The following is a 20,445-nucleotide window of genomic DNA, read 5'->3' as shown; positions in this document are numbered from 1 at the left end:
ATTCCTCTAATTAGGTCTGACAACTGAAGTGACTGGTTTAATGCACTGCAGCACATTCTTCTAGAAGTTCATAAAAACAGTGTTTGGAAACGACTTAAGGGAAATTTTGGAAGGAATATTTTTTTAGAGCTTTAATCATAGGCAAATATATCAACTTTTATTAGGAGAATGCTTGTATGTGTGCACAGATGTAACTCAGGTTTGTATAAAATAGCAGTGCATTAGAAATGGTAAACTGTAGTAGTTTGCAAAATAAATGCATAATATTTCTTGCAGTATTTTCTATAAACCAAGGCTATAGCCTTGGTTTATGGAAATAGACTTCCCATAGACTGGGAAGAGGGTACACAGGGCAAGCACCCTGAAACTGTGATCCCCTGAGTATCCTACAAATCTTAAAGCATGGCAGTGGGTTTCCTCGATGCTCTTTGCCACAGTGCTCGTTTAGAACCCTGCCTGTGAGCCTGTGGCCTGAGCCTTTGATCCCTCAGAAAAACCATAAGGTGCAGGGGAAGAACAGGAAGATATGGAGGTTCAGCGTGTTGTTCTGTGTTTCCCTAGATAAGAGGAGCATCCCATTGCTGCTGAGTGCATGGGGGATCGTGAGTGATGTCTGTGAGGTTCTTTGAAGTCTGGAGTCATCCTGCAGCCCAGGGAGAGGACAACTTGCTTTTCTGTCTGCTCGCATGGGCTGGCCTCTTTCCATCCCTGTGTCCTGTGGATGCAGCAGATGTAAAGACACTTCAGTGTGTCTGTTCCAGACTAGCAGCTACTGTATCTACTGATGCTGTGCTCCGCAGTTTTGAAGCAAATTGCCAACTTGTTCTTCACAGTATAGAAAATAAATAGTATCTTTTGCCCTCAGTGCAACCTGAGATGAGGAAAGGCAAGGTGGTAGTCCCTGGGTGTGCAGCAGAGATGTGTCCCATGTGTGGGGAGTACTGCATTTCATAGGGAGCAGCAGCCTGCAATGTGGTTGTAATGTGAGGTGAAACTCCCCTGTGAGGGCTTGTCTAAGGTAAAGTTTCAGTCACAGCTCTGCCCTGCCAGAAAGGACAGTAAGTGACTGACAGGGTGCTGTTAGTTTAACAGACTTTTTAACTACACACTCCCAGAAAATATGCTGTCCCAGCTGGCTGCCCGCAGTAAGTCCAAAAAATGCAATTACCAATTTTTAACATTCCTGAGAAAACCCACTGCAGCTGAATTTAAATGGTGCCAACAGCTGCTGTGTGTGCCACAGTGGTGGTGGTCTGGGTACTCACAGACAGTTCATACAGGTGTCTACTCCATAAGCTACTGCTCATGGCTGTCCATGACTGTAACAATGTAAGAGTGTGCTTACTGTAATGTGTCAGGACAGCCTGTGTCACCATCAGCACCTTGGTGCAGGTGTGACTGCCACTGTAGGATGTGCTTGTTCAACTGTCCCACCTTCATATTAGACAGATCTCCAAGGAAAGACAGCAGTATACTGCTGGGAGAGATTCTTTGCTGCCTGAGGTAATGGATATTTTTTTTTCTTTATATAATTGAATATAGTATTTGTGTGTCAATGTACTGCAGGGCAATTATTGGCCTAGGTGGTGTGGACTGTGCACATTTGTAAGGTTTCTTTCATGTTAAATCTCGAAGTTTTTAATAACATAAGCAAAAAATCCCAGATGAAACAAAGCAGCAAAAATACTATTGAAAACAAGATATCTTTTAAAAATTAACAGTCCTCTACTACCCAAGTCAACCTTAAAAAATTTCAATTCAAGATCTTTAGCCTAGAATAGTACTTTTAAAATACGTTAGTGTTTGCTTATTTTGTCCTGATTTCAAAAATCTTTTGCTTTTCTGTCTTCTGGATTTAGAGGAACTTGTGCAGCAGTACTAGTACATGTTGTCCTAGTGCTAAAGAAGTTCCTTCTTACCTTTTGATTTGATTTTCTGAAAACAACAGTACTTTATTTCAGTTGCCTCAATTTTTCTTGTTCTCCCTTGCCTCAGAAGTCTATTGAGACATTAAGATAGTTATTTTAGCACTGCAAACGGAAAATGTGTCAAGTTTTTAATAGATAAGGCCCTTACAAATACCTTAGGTGTCAGAGGTACCTATAACATCTAAGGACATGTCTGAAACACTTTACTACTGTTATGAATTATGCACTAGACCTGCCTCTAAAAGAGGAATTTTCCAAGACAGCTCTATTCAGTGCAGTCTGTTTAGCTGATAGCTGTCCATGATAGCTGTCCATCAGGCAAGACAACTGCGTGTTATTTGTGGAGACTTACACAGACTGGCACAGCATCTTCAGAACTATGTGGGAGTCTTTGCAGCCACCTGACTTTGGCAGCCATCATTCCCACAAAGACCTCTTAAATTTCAGGTTGTCCTGGATGCTGAATGTCTAATAGCCTCTGGGCCTGTTAATCACCAAGAGCTCTTCCTTCTCTTTGCAGCTGGGAACAACAGCTGAAGGACAGACTGTGCTGGAAAGCAAAAAGTATAATTACAGTTGAATTCCAGCTTCCACTAGAGATCCTCCTTCTCAACTTTCAGTACAATCCTGATAATTGTGTAGGGAGCTCTATTTCTTTGCAAATAGATGGATGTACCTTCAGCTGTATTTCAAAGGTTAAGTGCTTTTTCCAAGTACTGCTGCCTCCTGTTGAGGTTCTCCTGTAATTGTCTGTGGAAGGGTTGAGCAAGAGCTTTAATGTGGCTTTATTTTATTGAGAAACCAGTATCTCTAAAAATACATTTGGCGAGCAATAGTGTGCTTCAAGGTTAAAGCTTCCCCCCCTGGTTAAAAAGGAGCTTTCATTCAAAGAGCCTTTAGGAGACATGGAATCACCTCTTACAGTGCTCAGATAAATGTTATGACATAAATCATAAATCACATAGGCATAGAGCTTATGAGTCTTCATGTCTAATATAATTAAATATATTGAAATCTCGAAGAAAAGCACAATGCCTAGAGCTGCTCTGCTGGTTTTTGTTAAAGTTAGTGACCTACTTCCTTATCTCGTTCATTTTTCTCACAGTTCCACGCCAGCCTGGAGTGAGCAATAATCTGTTAGAAATACTTGAAATTGAAAGAGGGATTACTGCCGATGAATTTGAAGCAAATGATGACCCAGGTAAAGACCATGTCTCCTATTCAGGGCCTAGGGTTTAGGATTTTCTGATTTCTTGGGGGTTGATACATTTTTACATGACTCCTACATCTTAAGCCGCTTGTTTTAACTACATGTTGTAAAAAGAAAAAAAACCCCAAACCACTGCCTATGTGAACCTTTATAATAAGTTTTATTTCCTAACAGATTTAGCACAAAAATAGTATGAAGTGTTAATAACAAAAGTGTCCTTTTTGTTGTTTTAGTATTTTTTTCAGATTCTTTTTCTGGGGCTCCTTCTTCTACATTTAATTTTCATATTTACTTGCTAGTGTCAGCCATATGGGAAATTAAAAAACAAAACAATCCAAACACTTTTTTTTTTTGTGACCTCCTGCTCTGTTCTGCCAGGTGTGCTGGTACACAGCTGTAATTTTGATAGTGGACTGTGTGGATGGATCAAGGACAAAGATGATGACTTGCACTGGGAACCAGTGAGAGATGAGTCAGGTAAGCTGACTGTGTATGATCCTGCAGTTGCAGAACCACCCAGGCTTAAGGTTGATGACGGTTCCTGCATTAGAACAAATTACACAACTTCTGTTCCCTTTAGTTCCGGGATGTATTTCACACCCCTTCTATGTATAAAAATCAAAATTGAGGATTCCCAGCAGGAAAGAGCAATTGAAAACTTGCACTTTTATCATAGCTGTTATCTTTAAAATAGGAATGTCTCTGAAGGAGTAGTAAATGTATTCAGCAAAAGTCTATCTTTCTTAAAAGAATATGAAAGAACAAAAAACATGAACTTGAGAACAACTTTTATTTATGGTGAAACCAAGCTTATTTTTCAAACTACCATGTTAACATAATTATTTCTCTATCACTAGCAAAATTATAGAAAGTGCTAGAAATAGTCTTTGTTCTGTTGCCAAATATAATGTTCTAGATTAACCTCTCGGTTTGATTTTATTGAATTTTACTCCAAGCCGCAGCAATCTGTATGTAGAAAAAATGTTAAGTAACTGGAATGCAGAGAAGCTAAATGCTCATATGTAGAGGCTTCTGAAGATGGGATTGTTTGAGATGGTAAAAAGTGACCTTACAAAGAACATTACAGAGGAGTGTGTACTAGCGGTTTTCAGAGTAGGAGAGAACTGGCATCGGCACTGTTGGTCAGCTGAAGCAACAACCCTTCCCCTCACACACCTCTGCTGTCCCAGGAGAAGTGCACATCCACACTGCTGGAAGCTGCGTGTATTCTGTCCCCTGTTGACTTTACTGTATGGCACTGAGAGGTTGGCTGTCCTTGCCTGCGTACCCTTCCCCCAGCAGTGCTTGCCCCACGGTGCCGGGGATTAGACACACATCCCTGGCTCCCCGTAATGATGGGATTACTTCATACCCAGAAGAGCAGCCTTTGAAGTGCACAATGCTCACATTATGTGAGGGGATGGCAGACTGAGGAAGGAACCACGCTCTCAGGCGGTAAAATGTTATAGGTTAAGATGAGGGAGGGTGAGGGCACTGAGAGCCATTTTCCTTATGCGCCACCTCGTCACAGATGTCTGTCCTTATGCTGCCAGTGATGAGACAGTCATTTGTCACCGCAGCAGGTGACCTGGCACCTTTTCCAGGCTGTTTAGCTCGCAAAGTGGAAGTGCTGTCTTCACTTGCTGGGCAGGCCCCCTCCCCACACACAGGCATGCTCTAGTATTTTGGGTGCTCCTTACGACACTTATAATGTCTTGTGAGTGACTCGGAGAGCAGAGCGCCTTCCTCCTGTAGATGAGAAAACGCGTAGCTGTCTCCTGCTTGCAGACTGGCATTTGAAAAATGATCACACGTAATTCATACCTTTTTTTTTTAAACAATGGCTTTAAAAGTGCTTTCTTTCTAAATCAGTCATTTAAAGCATAGTCATTGTCTGCACTCAAAAATTGCTGTTAATATATATTAAGTTCCAAAACTATGATTTTTAACTGGCTTTTTTTGTCAGACTTTTCTCTTGTGTTGCTTTCCAGTAGCCAGGGACAAGCTCAGCTTTTTGTTTCCTGTGTATGTTCTGCTGCTGTTGACATAACCTGTTAAAACTAGTCCCTTGAAGTCCCCCACCCACTCCCTCCTGTCTGGAATACCTTGTTGCAAGGATTTATTTTCACAGCTTGTTCCTGAGTGTTTGCTTTCACCTTTCAAAGTCTGCTATTTATTGGTTTATCAGAATCTGCATTTTAAAAGGTGCTGTGCTGAAGCCTTATAAGCTTATCTTGCATGCAGAAAATGCTGATTTGAGTGGACCTTTTCCTGCAGGGGCTTGCCTACAGCTACGTTGGCTTTGTGTTTACCTAAATCTGTTTCCTATTGATTGGATTCAGTCACAGTAACTATCTGAAACCAATGCAGTTAATGAGTCAAGTCAGTACTTTTATAGTGATATAATTGTATCTTCAACAAACAGGTACAATTACTTAAACTCTATTATGCTTATTTTAGCAGTTAGTGACCTTGATGCAAAAACAATACTAAAAAAAAAATCTGACAGAATACCCCCCAAAAGGCTTTAACAGATGCTGATCTAGGGGCCCAGACAGCAGCATAATACTTTGCTTTATTAAATCTCATTGAGACCAAAATACTTTAAAACCTATGTAGAAGTAGTGAATTGGAGACAAGGTTGGCTTTCCTTTTAAGTGTGTGACAAGCCCTGGTTTAATTGTATTAAACCTCACAGCTTTTGAGGGAAATCATTGTGACTTTCAAAGAAAAGCTTTTAAAAGGTACAGCTCAGGTTGAATAGTAGCAGGGAGACAACTTAAATAGAAAATATTTTTTTATCCTATAATTGAGTGAAGACTGTGTATGCCAACAATATTACAAACTCCCAATATTTCTACATCATCAGTTTCAACTAAGGAGCCTAAATGCCACCTTTACCCTAAGTTCATTAAAACACTTGGATTTTTTGATTAAGTTCATTAAACTTGGATTTTTGATTAAAAAAAAATCTAAAATCTGATCTCATTAAAAAAAGTATTCTTAGGTTCACTGTAAGATAAGAATTCTTTTACTATTATTTTTTAAAAGTGAACCTTCCTCCATTTAGTAATTTCAGATTTTGAAGTTATCATCTACCTTGCAAAAGTTTTAATGAAAAGTGCAAAGAACAAATGCCGGTCTGGGCTTCCTCCAAGATGTGAAGTCTCATTTAGTGCAGTTCTGAGTGCCAGTGTGAAGGGTGCCTTTTTTTTATATTTAATGGATGTTGCCATATCTGAGATCCTCAGCTTCTCATGTTCCAAGTGTTTTCTGCAAGGCACCTTTACTTCATACATGATCAGAGATAACGATAGGGTTTTGAATTAAGATGTTTGTTCACTGACAACTTCCCACTGTTAGAGCAGACTTCAGGGTTAACAGCCATGTTGAAATCATTACTTCTTCCAGTTTTCTGTATCTAATCCAGATCAAGAATTTATATTATGGTTAAATAAAAAACGCTATCCATGGTTGCAAATGGATATGCTTTGAGACTTAACCTGTTAACACAGCTCTCAAACAAAAGGAAAGGGACAGAATCATAGCTCAGTTATATGATAGCATTTATTCAGGCCTTTTCCTTCATCTATTTGAGAGCAAAACACTGCAGCTTGAAAGGTGCGTAAATTCACATGGTGGCTTTCATGTCACTGTGGGTTTAAAATCATGCAGTCACCAAGGGGTTGTCAGAAATTTAGGAATACATGAAATTTTAGTTTTCAAGAGAGGTATTATTTGCCTTGTCAAAAGGAATTAGATGGGCAACACCTAGCCAGGTACTAATGTAAAGAGAAGAGCAGCACTGTAAATCTTACCCTGCAGGGGGCAGATGCACCAATCTTGGTTCTATATGCCTTATTTAACACTCACTGCACCTTGTGGAGCCCTTTTTTATTATTTTTTTTTTAATGTTTTAATAACTACTCTGCATTTGGTCCTGCAAGCTAGTAGCATTAAAAAAAAACCAACAAAAAACAACAACAACAACAACAAAAAAAAACAAACCACAAAACAAAACAAAACAAAAACAAACCCAAAAACAACTAACTCTTTTTTCCACTGCAGGGGGACAATATCTTACCATCTCTGATCCCAAAGGCCAAGAAGGAAGAGCAGCACATCTTATCCTCCCCTTGGATCACATGGCTCAGGCCAGAGACTTGTGCCTGTCATTCAGGCATAAGGTGCCTGGACTGCATTCTGGTGCCCTCCAAGTCTTTGTAAGGAAAAATGGTGCTCATGGACCAGCTGTTTGGGGAAGAAATGGTGGCCATGGCTGGAGACAGACACACATAACTTTACGAGGACTAGGCATCAAGAGTGTAAGTACTGATGCTTGTGCTGCCTTTTGTTTTTTTGCATGAGAAGCTGAAGACACTTGAATAGCGTAGCACTGGTTTGTTTGTCTTCTGCCTCCAATTTCAGTCTGTGTTTTACTACTTTGATCCCTGCCAGTGGAATCACATTAAGGATATGAGACTCATTGTGCATATTTTTCAATTAGTTTTATGCAAAAAAAAAAAAAAAAGAAATCCCACCTACAGCAATAGGCTCATAGTACAGGCTATTTTGTGATTTCCTGAGCTACTTTGCACAGCCCATTTTAAGGGAATCACCATATGGGAAAGAGCAGCCTAATGGACAGAGCCTACCATACATAGACTTCAAAAAAGCCTGTATCAAGATTCCTCGTGAACAATGCTTTGAATAATGCAGTGCCACAAGAAAGGAAGCATTGTCCTCTGTGGATTAGTGGTAACTGGCTAAACCAGGGGAAAGATATTCAAAATAAGTCGGTTTTGGTAATGCAGGGAGGTTACATGCGGTTTTATGCTCTTCAGTATACCTGCAGCTGATCCGGCCAAGGAGGTAAGTGATGACCTAACTATGCCCATAACACAAAATGTGCAATCAAAAGAAGATGACTGAAGTGCCGTTGAGAATCTTTTAATACCTGGAAATCTTATGGGGATAAACAGATACCAAAAGCTCAGTGTTATTCTTCAACCTCTGCTTACCTTTGAAGGTAGTTTCAATTTCAGATCTGAAGAACTGGCTTGGGTGCTTCAGGGCCTGTTTTATTCTGACTTAGATATCAGGTGGTGTGAAAAGTTCACACATCATAATGTTCATGGTAGGAGCAGACTACGAGACACACACAGTAAATATTATAAAATATATATATATAATATATATGTATTATATATATATAAATATATATATAATTTATATATAATATATAATATTATAATATTATAATTAATATTAAGGCTGTAATTACTACAGATAATTTTCTGAAAACTTTACCTCTGCAACAGTAAAAAAGATACCTGAGTTTGTAGGTGAGTGTCAGACTGAGAGTATGGACATTTGTAACAGCTGAACAATATATTTGCCATATTCTTACCTTTTTATCTTGCTAAGTTTCACATTTCTGGCAGTATTAACTCTTTCCAGCTCAGTGATAACAGGAGACTCTTACAACGTTTTGTTGTAGACATCAAATAATTTCTAAGCCCTGGTCAGACACACTGACCATATTAAACAATTCAGGCTTCGGAATCTACAGAAGGAGCACAGGTGAGCAGTACTGATTTATGGGAAGTGTTTCTTAAAGTCAGCTGGCCATTCTGAATATTTAATCTATGCTCCAGTCCTTTTAGTCAGGCTTTCTATGTGCTGAATTTCTTCTGCTCAGGCTAAATCTGGGCTGCTGATGATCTGTGTAAATTCATGCCCAAAGTTCTGCCACTATTTCACAAGGACCCAGTGCTTCATCATGAGACTGCAGGACCCAGAATTGGTTAAATAAAAGATGGGTGTTTCTAGTTCCCACAACTAAGGTAGATGCAACATGCTTTAGCAATGGAAAGCTCCTCTTTTAGGCAGCATTTTTGAGAACACAGAGGATTTTACATGTTTCCATGAGGGACAGTAAAAACGGTGCAGAGATGATATGTGGAAAGCCCTCAAGATTCTCTTCTGTGGAAGTTCATCTCACCTCAGCAGATGGTCCCAATGGAGCAAGTCTGTCCTGAACTGCAGGTTCTTCACAAAGATCCTGCCAAAGAGAAGAAGGAAGAGGATCAAAAGTAGGAAAATGCAGCCATAATTCTAAGCAGAATAAATAGGCTTTTGTGAGTCAGTTATGATTGCCTGAGCTTTCTTAGGCTTTTGCTTCCTTATTGTTGAGGCTCTCTAAACCAATTATTTTTCAATTTAGTTCCCCCCCACCCCCCTCAAAGTGTTCTATTTCTTTTCCTAGGTTATTTTCAAAGGAGAGAAAGGGAAAGGAAGAACTGGGGATATTGGGCTAGATGATGTGATCTTGAGGAGAGGACGCTGCTCTGAAGAGCATTAGCAAAGACAATGGACCAGCACGGTCATCTCCTCTAGCCCTTCTTATGGAATTCCTACCAAGCTTTGAAACAGAACTGTATGAATAAGAAGAAAAAGTGGGAGAGCAACAACTTCTTAGTGGTCTTCCAAGTGCAATCTCATGGAAACTTCACTTAAATACATGGAGAGCACCTCCCAGGATTCAGGATATCCAATCTTAGACTGGTTCTTTCTATTAATCCTTACCCTTAAATCATAGTTTCTATGTAATAACTTTATCCCCTATTAAGTCTGGTGAGTGTTCACAGAAAGAGCACTCATGAAAAAGGGAGAATTAATTACAAATGGTGGCAAAAGAAAGCTCCAGCTCAAAGTTTAAGTGTTAACTGACAATCATTGTCTTCCCGTAGTGCTACTCTTTCAATGATTAGATTGATGTAGCTTGAGTCACACTGGATCAGTGAAAGCCTGGACCTGAACTTTGGCTTACTGCCACTGACTTTTGAAGAAGGGTTTGCTTTATATCAAATAGCATTAATTTTGCTGTTGCATCTGTATTAACAAAACCCAGTTATATAGAGTAGGCATTGCATCCTGTAATATGCTACTGCCGTGTTTTGTGTATATGTGTATGGTTAACATATTTATGTTTTTAATATTTACAGACTCTAGTTCCAAGGTATTTGGCAGCTGTACTTTCTTATTGTACAAGACAGGAGTTCAGCATAGTCTTCAATACTGCTGGTCATGCCAAGTTACCAAAGTCAGTTAATGGTGCTCATTGAAAAACGCTGGTGCAGTTTTTCATCTTGTAATGTCCTGAAGGCAAAAGACCAAACACTCACCTGATATAAACTGGCATCTGATAATGGTGTACAAGTTGCATCTAGCTCAGATGCAAGGCTCTCAGTCCTGCAAGAATCTCCTGGTTCAGTTGAAGACTGAGCAGCCAGGAGAAGATGAACTTGGATCTTGTAAGGTGGAGCCTGTTGACGCCACCAGGAATGTTCCCTTCCCACAGGTGGCACAAGCCTACACATAAGCAAAAAGGGCAGCTGCATTAGCACTGTGCGAACAATTCAGACCGTGAAATGCCTTGAGTGATCTTTGTCAAATGTGCATATTCCGTCCAATCTTCTGTATATAATAAGCATTTTATCCTTTAGAACTAGAACAACTATTAGCTCTAGTTGGAAAAAAGTATTTATCAAAACTTTGGATTAATCTTTTAGTTATGTATCGTGCACATGGTGTGCAGTTTCCCAGGGAATTCTTTTGTTTGGTTTGGGATTTTTCAAATTGGCATCATCATAATCACTGCTAACAATTCTAAATTTGACGAAGTAATTGTAACATTTAAGAAAATGATAAGAGTGGTAAAATGTCATTAGTGGTGCAGCCTTAAAGCTTCAAAATGTATATATAGAAAAAATAGGTCTCAGATCTTTTGAATATTTAAATACAGTGTAAAATAAATGTCAGCTGCACATCATGTTATAAAACCATCATTAAAAAAATACGTGTAAAGTCTCACACAAAGTCCACAGAGATAAAATTGCAAAACCATCAGATGTCATATTAGACATTTCTGATGAAGTACCACTTTGGAAATACCTTTCCCATTTCTCCCCTAGGACAAAGCACAGTGTGTATAGCAGAAATGTACATGACCAAACAGGGAGTCTCCTGTAAAACTGTACCAGCAAACATTTTGAAAAGGAAAAAACCCAAGGCATTTGTAAACATTAAATTTTAAACTATTTTGCTTCAAATATGATCGTGATCTTTTTTCTCTTACATTACTTTGTGATATGTCAGAAATATTTGTGAATAGTTGAAATACCTTGTCTTTATTTTAAAGTAATCAGTAAAGGAGACTGTTACTTGCTACTAATTGGAAATCTTGTTTTCATTTTTAGATTGAAATTCTCATTTTCATTGCAGTGAAATGAACCAAAAGATGATAATACAACCAAAGTGAAATAGGTCTTGTTAACAGATTTAAAAATCAAAATACATTTCACTATCATATGATGAGAGAATTATATGTATTATTCAAAAGGAAGAATGACAATTTTCAACCTAACTTTTTTAAAGAGAAGTTTCACAGGTAATTTAAGAGCTTCTGCTTCATTTTACAAGAAGCAGCTCTCATAGTTCTTGCACTACTGAACTTGTACAAACTGTTATATTCCTTGGAATCTAAGAAGATTAACACATTTTAGTCTGGTTCATGTACAGTGGATGAAGATGGTCTTTACCACATCTTCACACATTACTACATCTTTCTGAGATTAAGATTCCCTGGTTAAAATAGAAACCTATCTCCTATCTATGCAACACTGTCAGAGTTTTTTGCCCCTTTTACAAATGGTACCTAGAACCCAGAATCCGAATTAATTCAAAAAGTAGGCACAAATAAGGTATCTGAGACTTGGAGGTCAAAACCTTGGTTTTACTGTAGTTGCAGATTACAATAACCACCCTAATAAGAATCAGATAATCATGAGAAGACAAACCTTAGCAGCAGAAAGTTGACAGCAGCCTTCCATCATCCTGCTCTGTTCTCATGAAGAAAAGGTGCCACAGTAGCACCTGCCTCCAACCCATGGGCCAGCTCTCTCTATATATACACACCCTATCAGAGGTTATTTCTCCCTGCAGATGAGGCACTGTAATTGTCAGAAACATTGCTAAAATGATAGACTTTGGATCAAGCTATGCATTGTGACAGTCACCTTGAAATCTGTTCATTCTGCATTTAAAGATATGTAACAAGATAAACTACAGCTATCAGCCTTTAAAATTTGAATTCTGAATGTAAGACATATAGAGTTATTAATTAGCAAGTGAGGCCCAGTTAAATCTTATGCAATTTTTATTTATATAGATCTATATCTCAAACAAAATCAGAGTTTTCCTGGCAGTTAAAATACTTTTTTACCTGCTATTTTATCCTGATGTCTTATAGTCACACAATGTTTTATGACATTTCAGATTGTTGACACCAATTAAAAAAAGAAAAGAAGTTGATTGATGTCTTGGTGTAAACCTGCAAATTTAGAAATAAATATGAGATATTTTAGTGGTAAATTTCAGGAGTGGTTTGAAAGATCACAGAAATCTCCTCAAGATCTGAAAGTTAATGCATGGTCAGACCTCATCTACTGCATCAAACTGACCTAGCAATACATGAAGAAATGCATTTGGAATATCTGTAATGCTCCATTTGTTTGAGAGGAAGATGCCAACAGATTAAAGACCATCAGGGACCACAAAAACAACTATAACAGACAACTCTAACAGACGGAAGCACCTCTAGAGTTCAAAAACCATCTTGGTGTGGGTTTTCAGGACTATACAACCAAAATGAATCAAATCACATTCTAGCTGGTCTGCTCTTACCAATTCTCCTTGTGCACTTGTGTGACCTCTTCCAAAACCTGGTCCTTTGATTTGAAACAAATTGTCCTCTGGACAGTGTTCTATGCTGATTGCTCTAAGCTGACATGGCTTATTTTTTGGGGGGGGGGGAAGTGGGTTATATTTTATTTATCTCTTGTCTGTAAGTTGAAAAACAGCCTGGATAACATTACTGGATTACAGGATAGTTGATCCAATTACTTGGATGCGAGTGCTTCTTGGACTGTGGGTTCATGTTAGGTTGCCTTTTTTCTTCTAAGAAATCTCTAGTTTAACAGCAGAGAGCCAGATGGGATATCATGCTTCCATGTGCTTGATATATGTCAAAAGCATAGATTTATCCCTCAATTTCTTAATAACATGTCAAACAACAGAGCAAATTGGACCTGAATTTTCTGGATAAAGACAGAAATAATTCCCAGCTCTACAGATCAGGCACTTTATCATTATTTTTCCTCAGTTTGCTTCCCAAGATATGCTCAGAATCAACTAATCTTCTGTTTAAGAAATGTTTAAGCTCATTCTGTACATATGGTCAAATTTCTGCCACTTCACTGTTTTTCTGCAATCCAGCTGTTAAAGATCTCCCCAGGATTCAGGAACAAGCCTCCACTGCCACAAAACAACTCTTCTACAGGTATTGCTGACACCACATCCAAAGGGGCCATCTCCACAGCATCTCTATATTCTACGTATTCTAAGTGGGGAACTCATGTATGATGGCATATACTCAGCCTGTGCACACACATGCATATCATGCCCAATAGGCTGAGGCCTGTATTAAGTGTTTGAGCAAGGAAGCCAAGATGTATCTGGCACACAGGATAAGGATGCTTCTCTCCATGATACAGCCAAATCCTGCCTTCCTCTGACCATGAGTTACTGCAGCACATTTCCACCTAATTTATGACTTTTTACCTCCTGTTCAGGTGGTGAGGTCCTCTGTCACATTTTTCTCCCAAGTTTTTCCTTGCCATGCATTTCAACAGCCCATGTTCTTATTTCAGACTCTCATCCTGAATAGTTTTTATGTTTATTTTGGGTGTGGCAAACACCTGGAAAGACAAAGTACAGCATGTACTCAGAGAATGATTTTACTGCATTTGTATGCAACACAAGCACTAAAGTTTGAGATTGACAGTCAAGAATTTCAGAAAGACACCATCATTGCTCTGATACCACTGCTGCCCCAGCAGAAGGGAGGGACCACATCACCCTTGCCTTTTGCCCCTGCCCCTGCTTTAGGTCAAAAACTTGGAAGAAATGGACTCAGCAGAGTTTGACCCCCGTTTAGGATGGTTCAAGACAGAATTCCCCTATGTATGAAGCGGGATTACTGTGGCATGCATGCGCTCCAGTTCCGTACCAGCATCTTTGAACCACAAAGAACAGAAAAAAAAGCCTTTCAATGAAAATTGACTTTGAAACAACAAAAGGACTGGGTGTGTATCTTAGTGAGTGCCCATCTTTCTCCTCTCCAAGGAAGCTGGTAATGTTAAGCTTCCATAGACAGTGCAAAACCACTTTTTGGGTTTAGTGGTATAGTCATGTAATATTCCACTCGGTTTAAGAAAGATTCTCCTTTCAAAATGGTTCAGTTTGTAATAACATCAACTTCAACAGAAAATAATTCTCCATGAACTCCACGGAGGCCACCATTTTAGCAGTTAAACATTCCTGAGACAGTCCTCTGGCCCTGAGGTTAGATAGCACATAATACCTGTATCCATGCAGACACTCCTGCTCGAAACGCTGCACAGTCCCCTCCTAAAGCACATTTTTCTCAGATCCTATGTCTCAGGTTGTCACACAGCTGCTCCACAGCGGGTCTGCCAAAAAAGAAACCACTGCAACTTGAAGTGTGTTTTTATATGATTTTGTTCACAGATGAGCACAATAATAGCAGAAGTACTGAGAGAAAAAAAGATAAGCAGCCCAAAGTATACCCTGGTAACATATATATATATAACATATATAACCATAGGTAACATATCAAAGGCAACTGGGTGGTCCCTAATGAGTGCAATTCTCTTCATTTTTCTCTTAAGTTTTGTCAGAGATATCACCTGTGCTACTAAAGACATTGGGCAAACTCAAACTTTCATGTCCCCTGATGAAAGTAAGGAGCTTTTCCTTCCCTGGCATGGAAGTCTGCTTCTTTCCTAATGAGAGACCCTCAACAGAGGAAACCCATTCAGAACCACCCTCTGCACTAGCTGCTCCAACCAAAATACCCTGCGTACTGCAAGTAGGTCCTAATGCACAAAAAAATCCCCAAATAGGGCAATATCCTGAGCATGTGGCAAACAGATCCAAACTATGACCCTTGAAGAGGCAACTACAGGTAAAACTACAGGAGCACAAATGGGGAATGCAAGCAATCCTGCAACTCATCAGAATGCAATTGCAAAACAACTGGACTCCATTTCTGGCCCTGAAATGCACTGACAAAAACTGGTGAGTTTTCCAACAACCAGTCTGCCTGGAACAGCCTGGGAACACAGCATCTCTAAACCACATGAGGCTGCCAACACCAACTACAAGGTAATCCTGCAGCATGCAAAATAATACATGTGGGGGATTTTCAAACCTCGCTATTAAAAACATCCTTGGAATGATGACTCTGTCCTGACATTCAATACAGGCAACCCATGCTTCCCATTTCAGTGGCAATGACTCCTTTGGGGAAGAGAAACATCTTGCACTCATAAGTGAACTGAACAGAGCTGCAGCAGAACAGGCACAGGCTGCTGCAGTGGTATCAGGCTTTGCCCGCTGGCCTTTCAGTCAAGGAGTGAGACTGCCTGTGAGCTCCCTGAATATATTCAAGGGATGGTGTGTGCACCTCTCCACACCACTATTAATACTGTGGCAAGTAAGGTGAGTAAACTCACCCATGTGATAGGTAAGAGAAGTGAGCAAATGCTTATATTGTGCACGCAGATGTAGGCAAACCCCATTTACTTGAACTTACATATCCCACTGCTACGCACTGTCCTCTTGATATACACACACAGCAGTCTCGGGTCAATGAGCTTAACCTGCAATAGCAGCTAGTTAAAAGCAGCAATACAATTAAAAGCTTCCATTAAGCAGCATTATTGAAGGGGAGAAACTTACAAGCAAATGTAATTTGTCTTTAACTTCCAGAAGCTTGGACCTCTGACTTGGCCCTTTTGCCACCACCACAGTCAGGCAACACGCTTCAGACCTCTCTGTTCTTGGCTTCTGTGGCACAGGATCAGGCCCTTCATTAATACCAAATAAAACACCTTGCTTCTGATTGAAATGAATCCTCTTAGCTGCTCACACAAATGCATCTGACATTCTCTCCTGAAGGAACTGTGGAACAGGGCATCTAGAAAGCTGCTGTACAGAAAGCTAAGAAAAAACACAATTACAAAGGAACTTGGAGACTCATGAGACAAACAAGTATATTAGACACCGATGAATTCACCATGCTCCCTGAGCTATTTGTATGTGATTTATCTCAGTTTCTAGTTAATTTTTAATAGGCATTTCCCCTGTCCCTTGCCAAGCAGTTGGCAAACTCACTGCATGTGCTCCAGCAACAAAAATCCAAGCAGTAGTTTGAGGCAGATGTAGTAAATGGAGTTTTTACTCAAAGTAAGAACTATCATTTAAAATCCTATTTCTCCTGCATCTGAAAATGAACAAACTCTTTTGCCTACTTCAAAGAACTGAAATGCACTTTCCCCTTTCTCCACCACATTCTACTTTGTGCCACAGCTGTTTTTCTTCCTATCTAGGTACAAAATGTCATTCCTGTCTCCTATGCAGAATGTTCTACAAGGCTACAAAGTAGATTCTTAAGTTAAACAACAGCTACCAACTGTCAAGGTCCTTTATAAAGTGCAGTTGCACTGACACTAAACCAGGGCAGCATCAGGACAAGACAAAGGGAGAGCTCTTGCAGCCTCACATTTCAGCACACTCCTGTTTTGCTGCAGAGCTTCCAGTCTAGCCCACAGTGACACCAACCTGTCAAAAGCTCTTCAACAGACCTACCAGCAATTGTATAAGCACTATACTTGAAATACTGGCACTCTCACCTGTAAAATGCAAACCCTCAAGCTGCCTCCTCTGGTTTCTGTCATTCCAACCCTTTGGGCTGTTGGACAGGTTGTACTGCTCACTACCAGTTCCAGCTGAGGGCTTTAACTCCTGGGCAAAGTGCAAAGGCTATGCCTGCAGCCCCCACAGCTAATGGTGCTCCTGCACCAGCAGACCTAGTGCCAAGGTCTGGATCTGCCAAGTGCCCATCACTCTGGATGGGCCCTAGACATGCCATTTTCTCCCACTGGGAGCTGAGGTCTCCAGGGGGATAAACCAGGATGAGCACAGCCTGCATTAACCCAGTTGTGCTGCCTCATGCACACATGCTGGCTCTCTCGGGTGTCTCAGATGCACAGCATGATGGCAAGCAGACACTGGCATCACACACCAGCACACCCTGCCACTGTGGTGTTTCTAATGCCTGGTGGGACCCACTGCAGCTGCCACTGTCCCGGCTTCAGTGAGGGCTGGAGCCCCAAGTGTGAACAGATTCAAACGAAGTAGCTACAAATTAAATTGGAATAAGCCCCATTTGCCCCTGAGCCTTCACACTTGGGCAGTCCACAAAGAACAATACAGGCTACAGGTGGTAGCCTGTACTACCCACCCCACAGTGCCAAGGCAGCCCTAACAGCTGAGATCCTGACAGGTACACTCCACCAACAGAAGAGCATTGGTGTTGCTTCTCAGCATAACCAAACCTTTGATTAAGCAGCAAGTAGCTAAGGCTGTGAATTCAGAACTTCAGAGTGTTTCTTTATCTTGCCCATGATAAGTGTGTGTGTGCGCTCTCGAGTTGCATGTGCTCACCACAGCACACCATGTGGGGATACAGCTTCCCATCCTCTGTACAGGTTGCTGCCTCCCAGCCACCTTCCTTTTTCTCTTCTTCCTCCTCACACACCTCTTGAAGTTTCTTCAGCTGCATTTTTACCCCCTCCAGTTTGTTCCAAGATCCCCAACTTTTTTCTCTCTATCTTTCAGCTCTGTATTGCTGCTGTGGTCTTGAGCTTTTGATGAAAAACAGGCTATCAAAGCCTTTGTCCTCAGCTGCATACTTTTAAGTTTAGGCCTCCTGTCTACCAGGAAGATTCAATTTAGGTATAAAGCACTGCACCTGGCAGCATTTGCCAGCTCCTGCCCAAACAATAATAAAGTTTCTTTGCCTCAGGACCTGCTGAACCCAAACACTGTTTTCTCTGGCACAAGAGGCCAATTTACTCCTCGAGATAAATATTAAGCAAACAGGATTTTTTTTAATTTAGGAACTAAGCAGCTACAACTTTTTCCTGCAGCCACAGTCACACCCCTTGTGCCGGCAACACTGAGCTATTTTTAAAAAATTCATTCCTGTGGTATTTTCCTAATAGCCATAAAGCAGCAGGGCATTCTCTTAAATACACTTTGCTATTATTACTCGGTCTATGCCTCCTGACTGACTATGATCTTCTAAATTCAGATAGATTAGCCATCTGTCAAAAGAAAAAAAAAAAAATTATTCTATTTGTACCCTTTCCTCTATCACTTGTTTTTCCTGGGCAGCAGCTCAGACCTGGCAGGAAACCATCTTAATTCCTGCCCTAAGACTCCATCACATGCCCTGATGGTTGCAACTTGGACCTTCTGCATACTAAAAAAAAGAAAAGAAAAACTTTTACCTCTTGCCAATGTTTCAAAAAGCAAAAATAGTGAACCTAAACCCAAGCAAAGTACTGTTACCTATCCATGTAATAACAACACTCTCAATACCCAAAAAAATAAGATTAGTAGCTCAAATTTACCAAGGGGCACCAACATCAGCCATTTTGACAATCATACCATTCCCTTCATCTCAGCAGATGACAGGTAAAATGAGTTTGCGACTTAACTAGTAATTTTAAAAGAAACACGAAGTCCATAGTAAATAATGATACAACCCTTATCGGCTTGGGGACGTCTTGTTAAAATAGCAGGCAGAGACACAGAGCACTTAGCTGTTCTCTCTCCTCTGTACTTGTTCTGCAGTATAAAATACAGAACATTTTTTCTAAGAATATGTAAATATAAACAAAGATTAAAATTAGGACAAATACCTCCTTCCCCTGATTTCATCGTCTGAACCCTCACTTAAGTTGCTCAGTAAGCAAGAAGCATCTATTTTCTATTCACACACACAATTTATTTCTGCTTGCCCATGGTCTGTGCTAGGGGAGAACGCTCCCAATAAATCAACCTTTCACTCCCAGCTCCTGACCCCATTTCTTTTTCCCCATCCTTTGACATGTTCCAGCCTTTTGGCCATCTCCTATTGGTGAAATCAGCTTTTTGCTGCCTGAGCCAAGAGAAGAGCCAATGGCAATGTGCTCTTATGAAGAAGGGATTGCCTCATGCCATGTTCTCTACCTGCCAGAGCAAGTCTGCAGCCATCTGTCCTCCTTGCCCTAACCTGCTCTGTTGCTGCTGCCCTCAGCAATGTTTGTGAGGCCACAAGACATGCCAAGCTCCAGAGGAACCCTTCATGGCTCTGGTTTGCATCTTGTCACGCTCCTGCTACTGCAAACGCACCCTTAGACAAAAGCCTCTTTCAAGTCAATAGCTAACTTACTGACACACAATGAGTCCAGCAACTGGCAATGGCGGATTTTGAAATTTAGGATTTTCCCCCTGCATGTTAATATGCTCTTTTCCCTCTACTCGATGAGTCCATCTTCAAACTACTCTGTCCTAGAGAGGTGATGACCATAAGATACTGTGAGATACGTGCAGGTCAGAGCTTCACCCATCGGTACAGCCCATCTGTGCCACCTTCCTCCTGGAGCTCAGCTACTGACTTCAGAGACTGCACGACTATGCCTAGTGTTACTGCTGTGCTAGGAAAGGACACTCACACAAATGCAGCTGACAGCAATGCTACAATAAAGGTTTTAGTTCAAACAGAACTATGCTGGTTTTCATCAGCTAATTTTCTGTCCCATGAATTCCGGCATCATTCATTTACTGAGAAATAATATTTAATTCTCATGTATGTCAGAATCACAAAATTTACTTTGCTTCTTCCACATCAAACTTAAGGAAAAAAAAGGTGATGGGTTGCAGAACTCTCTAAAGCCAAATATTAACAATTGCTGGATGGAAAACAACAGAAAAATGTTATCAACAACTTATACCTGTTTCAGAACGCAAACAGGAAGGACTTCAACAAAAAAGAGAAAAATTCCATGAGGAAAAAAAGCAAGCATTTCTTCCTCTAGTCCATATTGCTTGCAATAATTCCGGTGGTTTATCTGCATTTCTAGACTCTTTATTTGTTCTCACAGACATTGGAAATGAAAAATAAAATCAACTTCCAACCTCTTCTGAATAATCTTCAATGAAGTACAACGGATAAGTTGAACAGGCAGCCAATTCCAGTACATGCACTTATTGGTACAGAAGAAACAGTATATATACTTTATATATTTATCTCACATATATACATAAAAAAAT

General features: G+C 40.2%; 1 protein-coding gene across 2 annotated transcripts in view; it reads left to right on the top strand.

Annotated features, from left to right (window-relative positions):
* The window catches only part of NPNT (nephronectin), a 51,123-nt gene extending 39,753 nt beyond the window's left edge, over positions 1–11,370 (top strand). For both annotated transcript variants that reach the window (XM_027717911.2, XM_027717910.2), the window contains 4 exons: positions 3,034–3,129; positions 3,517–3,615; positions 7,207–7,463; positions 9,407–11,370. In XM_027717911.2, coding sequence (XP_027573712.2) covers positions 3,034–3,129; positions 3,517–3,615; positions 7,207–7,463; positions 9,407–9,502 — 548 coding nt within the window. In that variant the 3' untranslated portion in view covers positions 9,503–11,370. The remainder of the gene's footprint in view (positions 1–3,033; positions 3,130–3,516; positions 3,616–7,206; positions 7,464–9,406) is intronic.
* Positions 11,371–20,445: the final 9,075 nt, after the last annotated feature.

This window comes from Pipra filicauda, unplaced genomic scaffold, assembly GCF_003945595.2.
Source record: "Pipra filicauda isolate LSUMZ 115617 unplaced genomic scaffold, ASM394559v2 scaffold228_size1260155_pilon, whole genome shotgun sequence".
Lineage (NCBI taxonomy): Eukaryota > Metazoa > Chordata > Aves > Passeriformes > Pipridae > Pipra > Pipra filicauda.
Note: the sequence above shows the minus strand (reverse complement) of the source record. Positions and strands in the feature narration are given on the sequence as shown.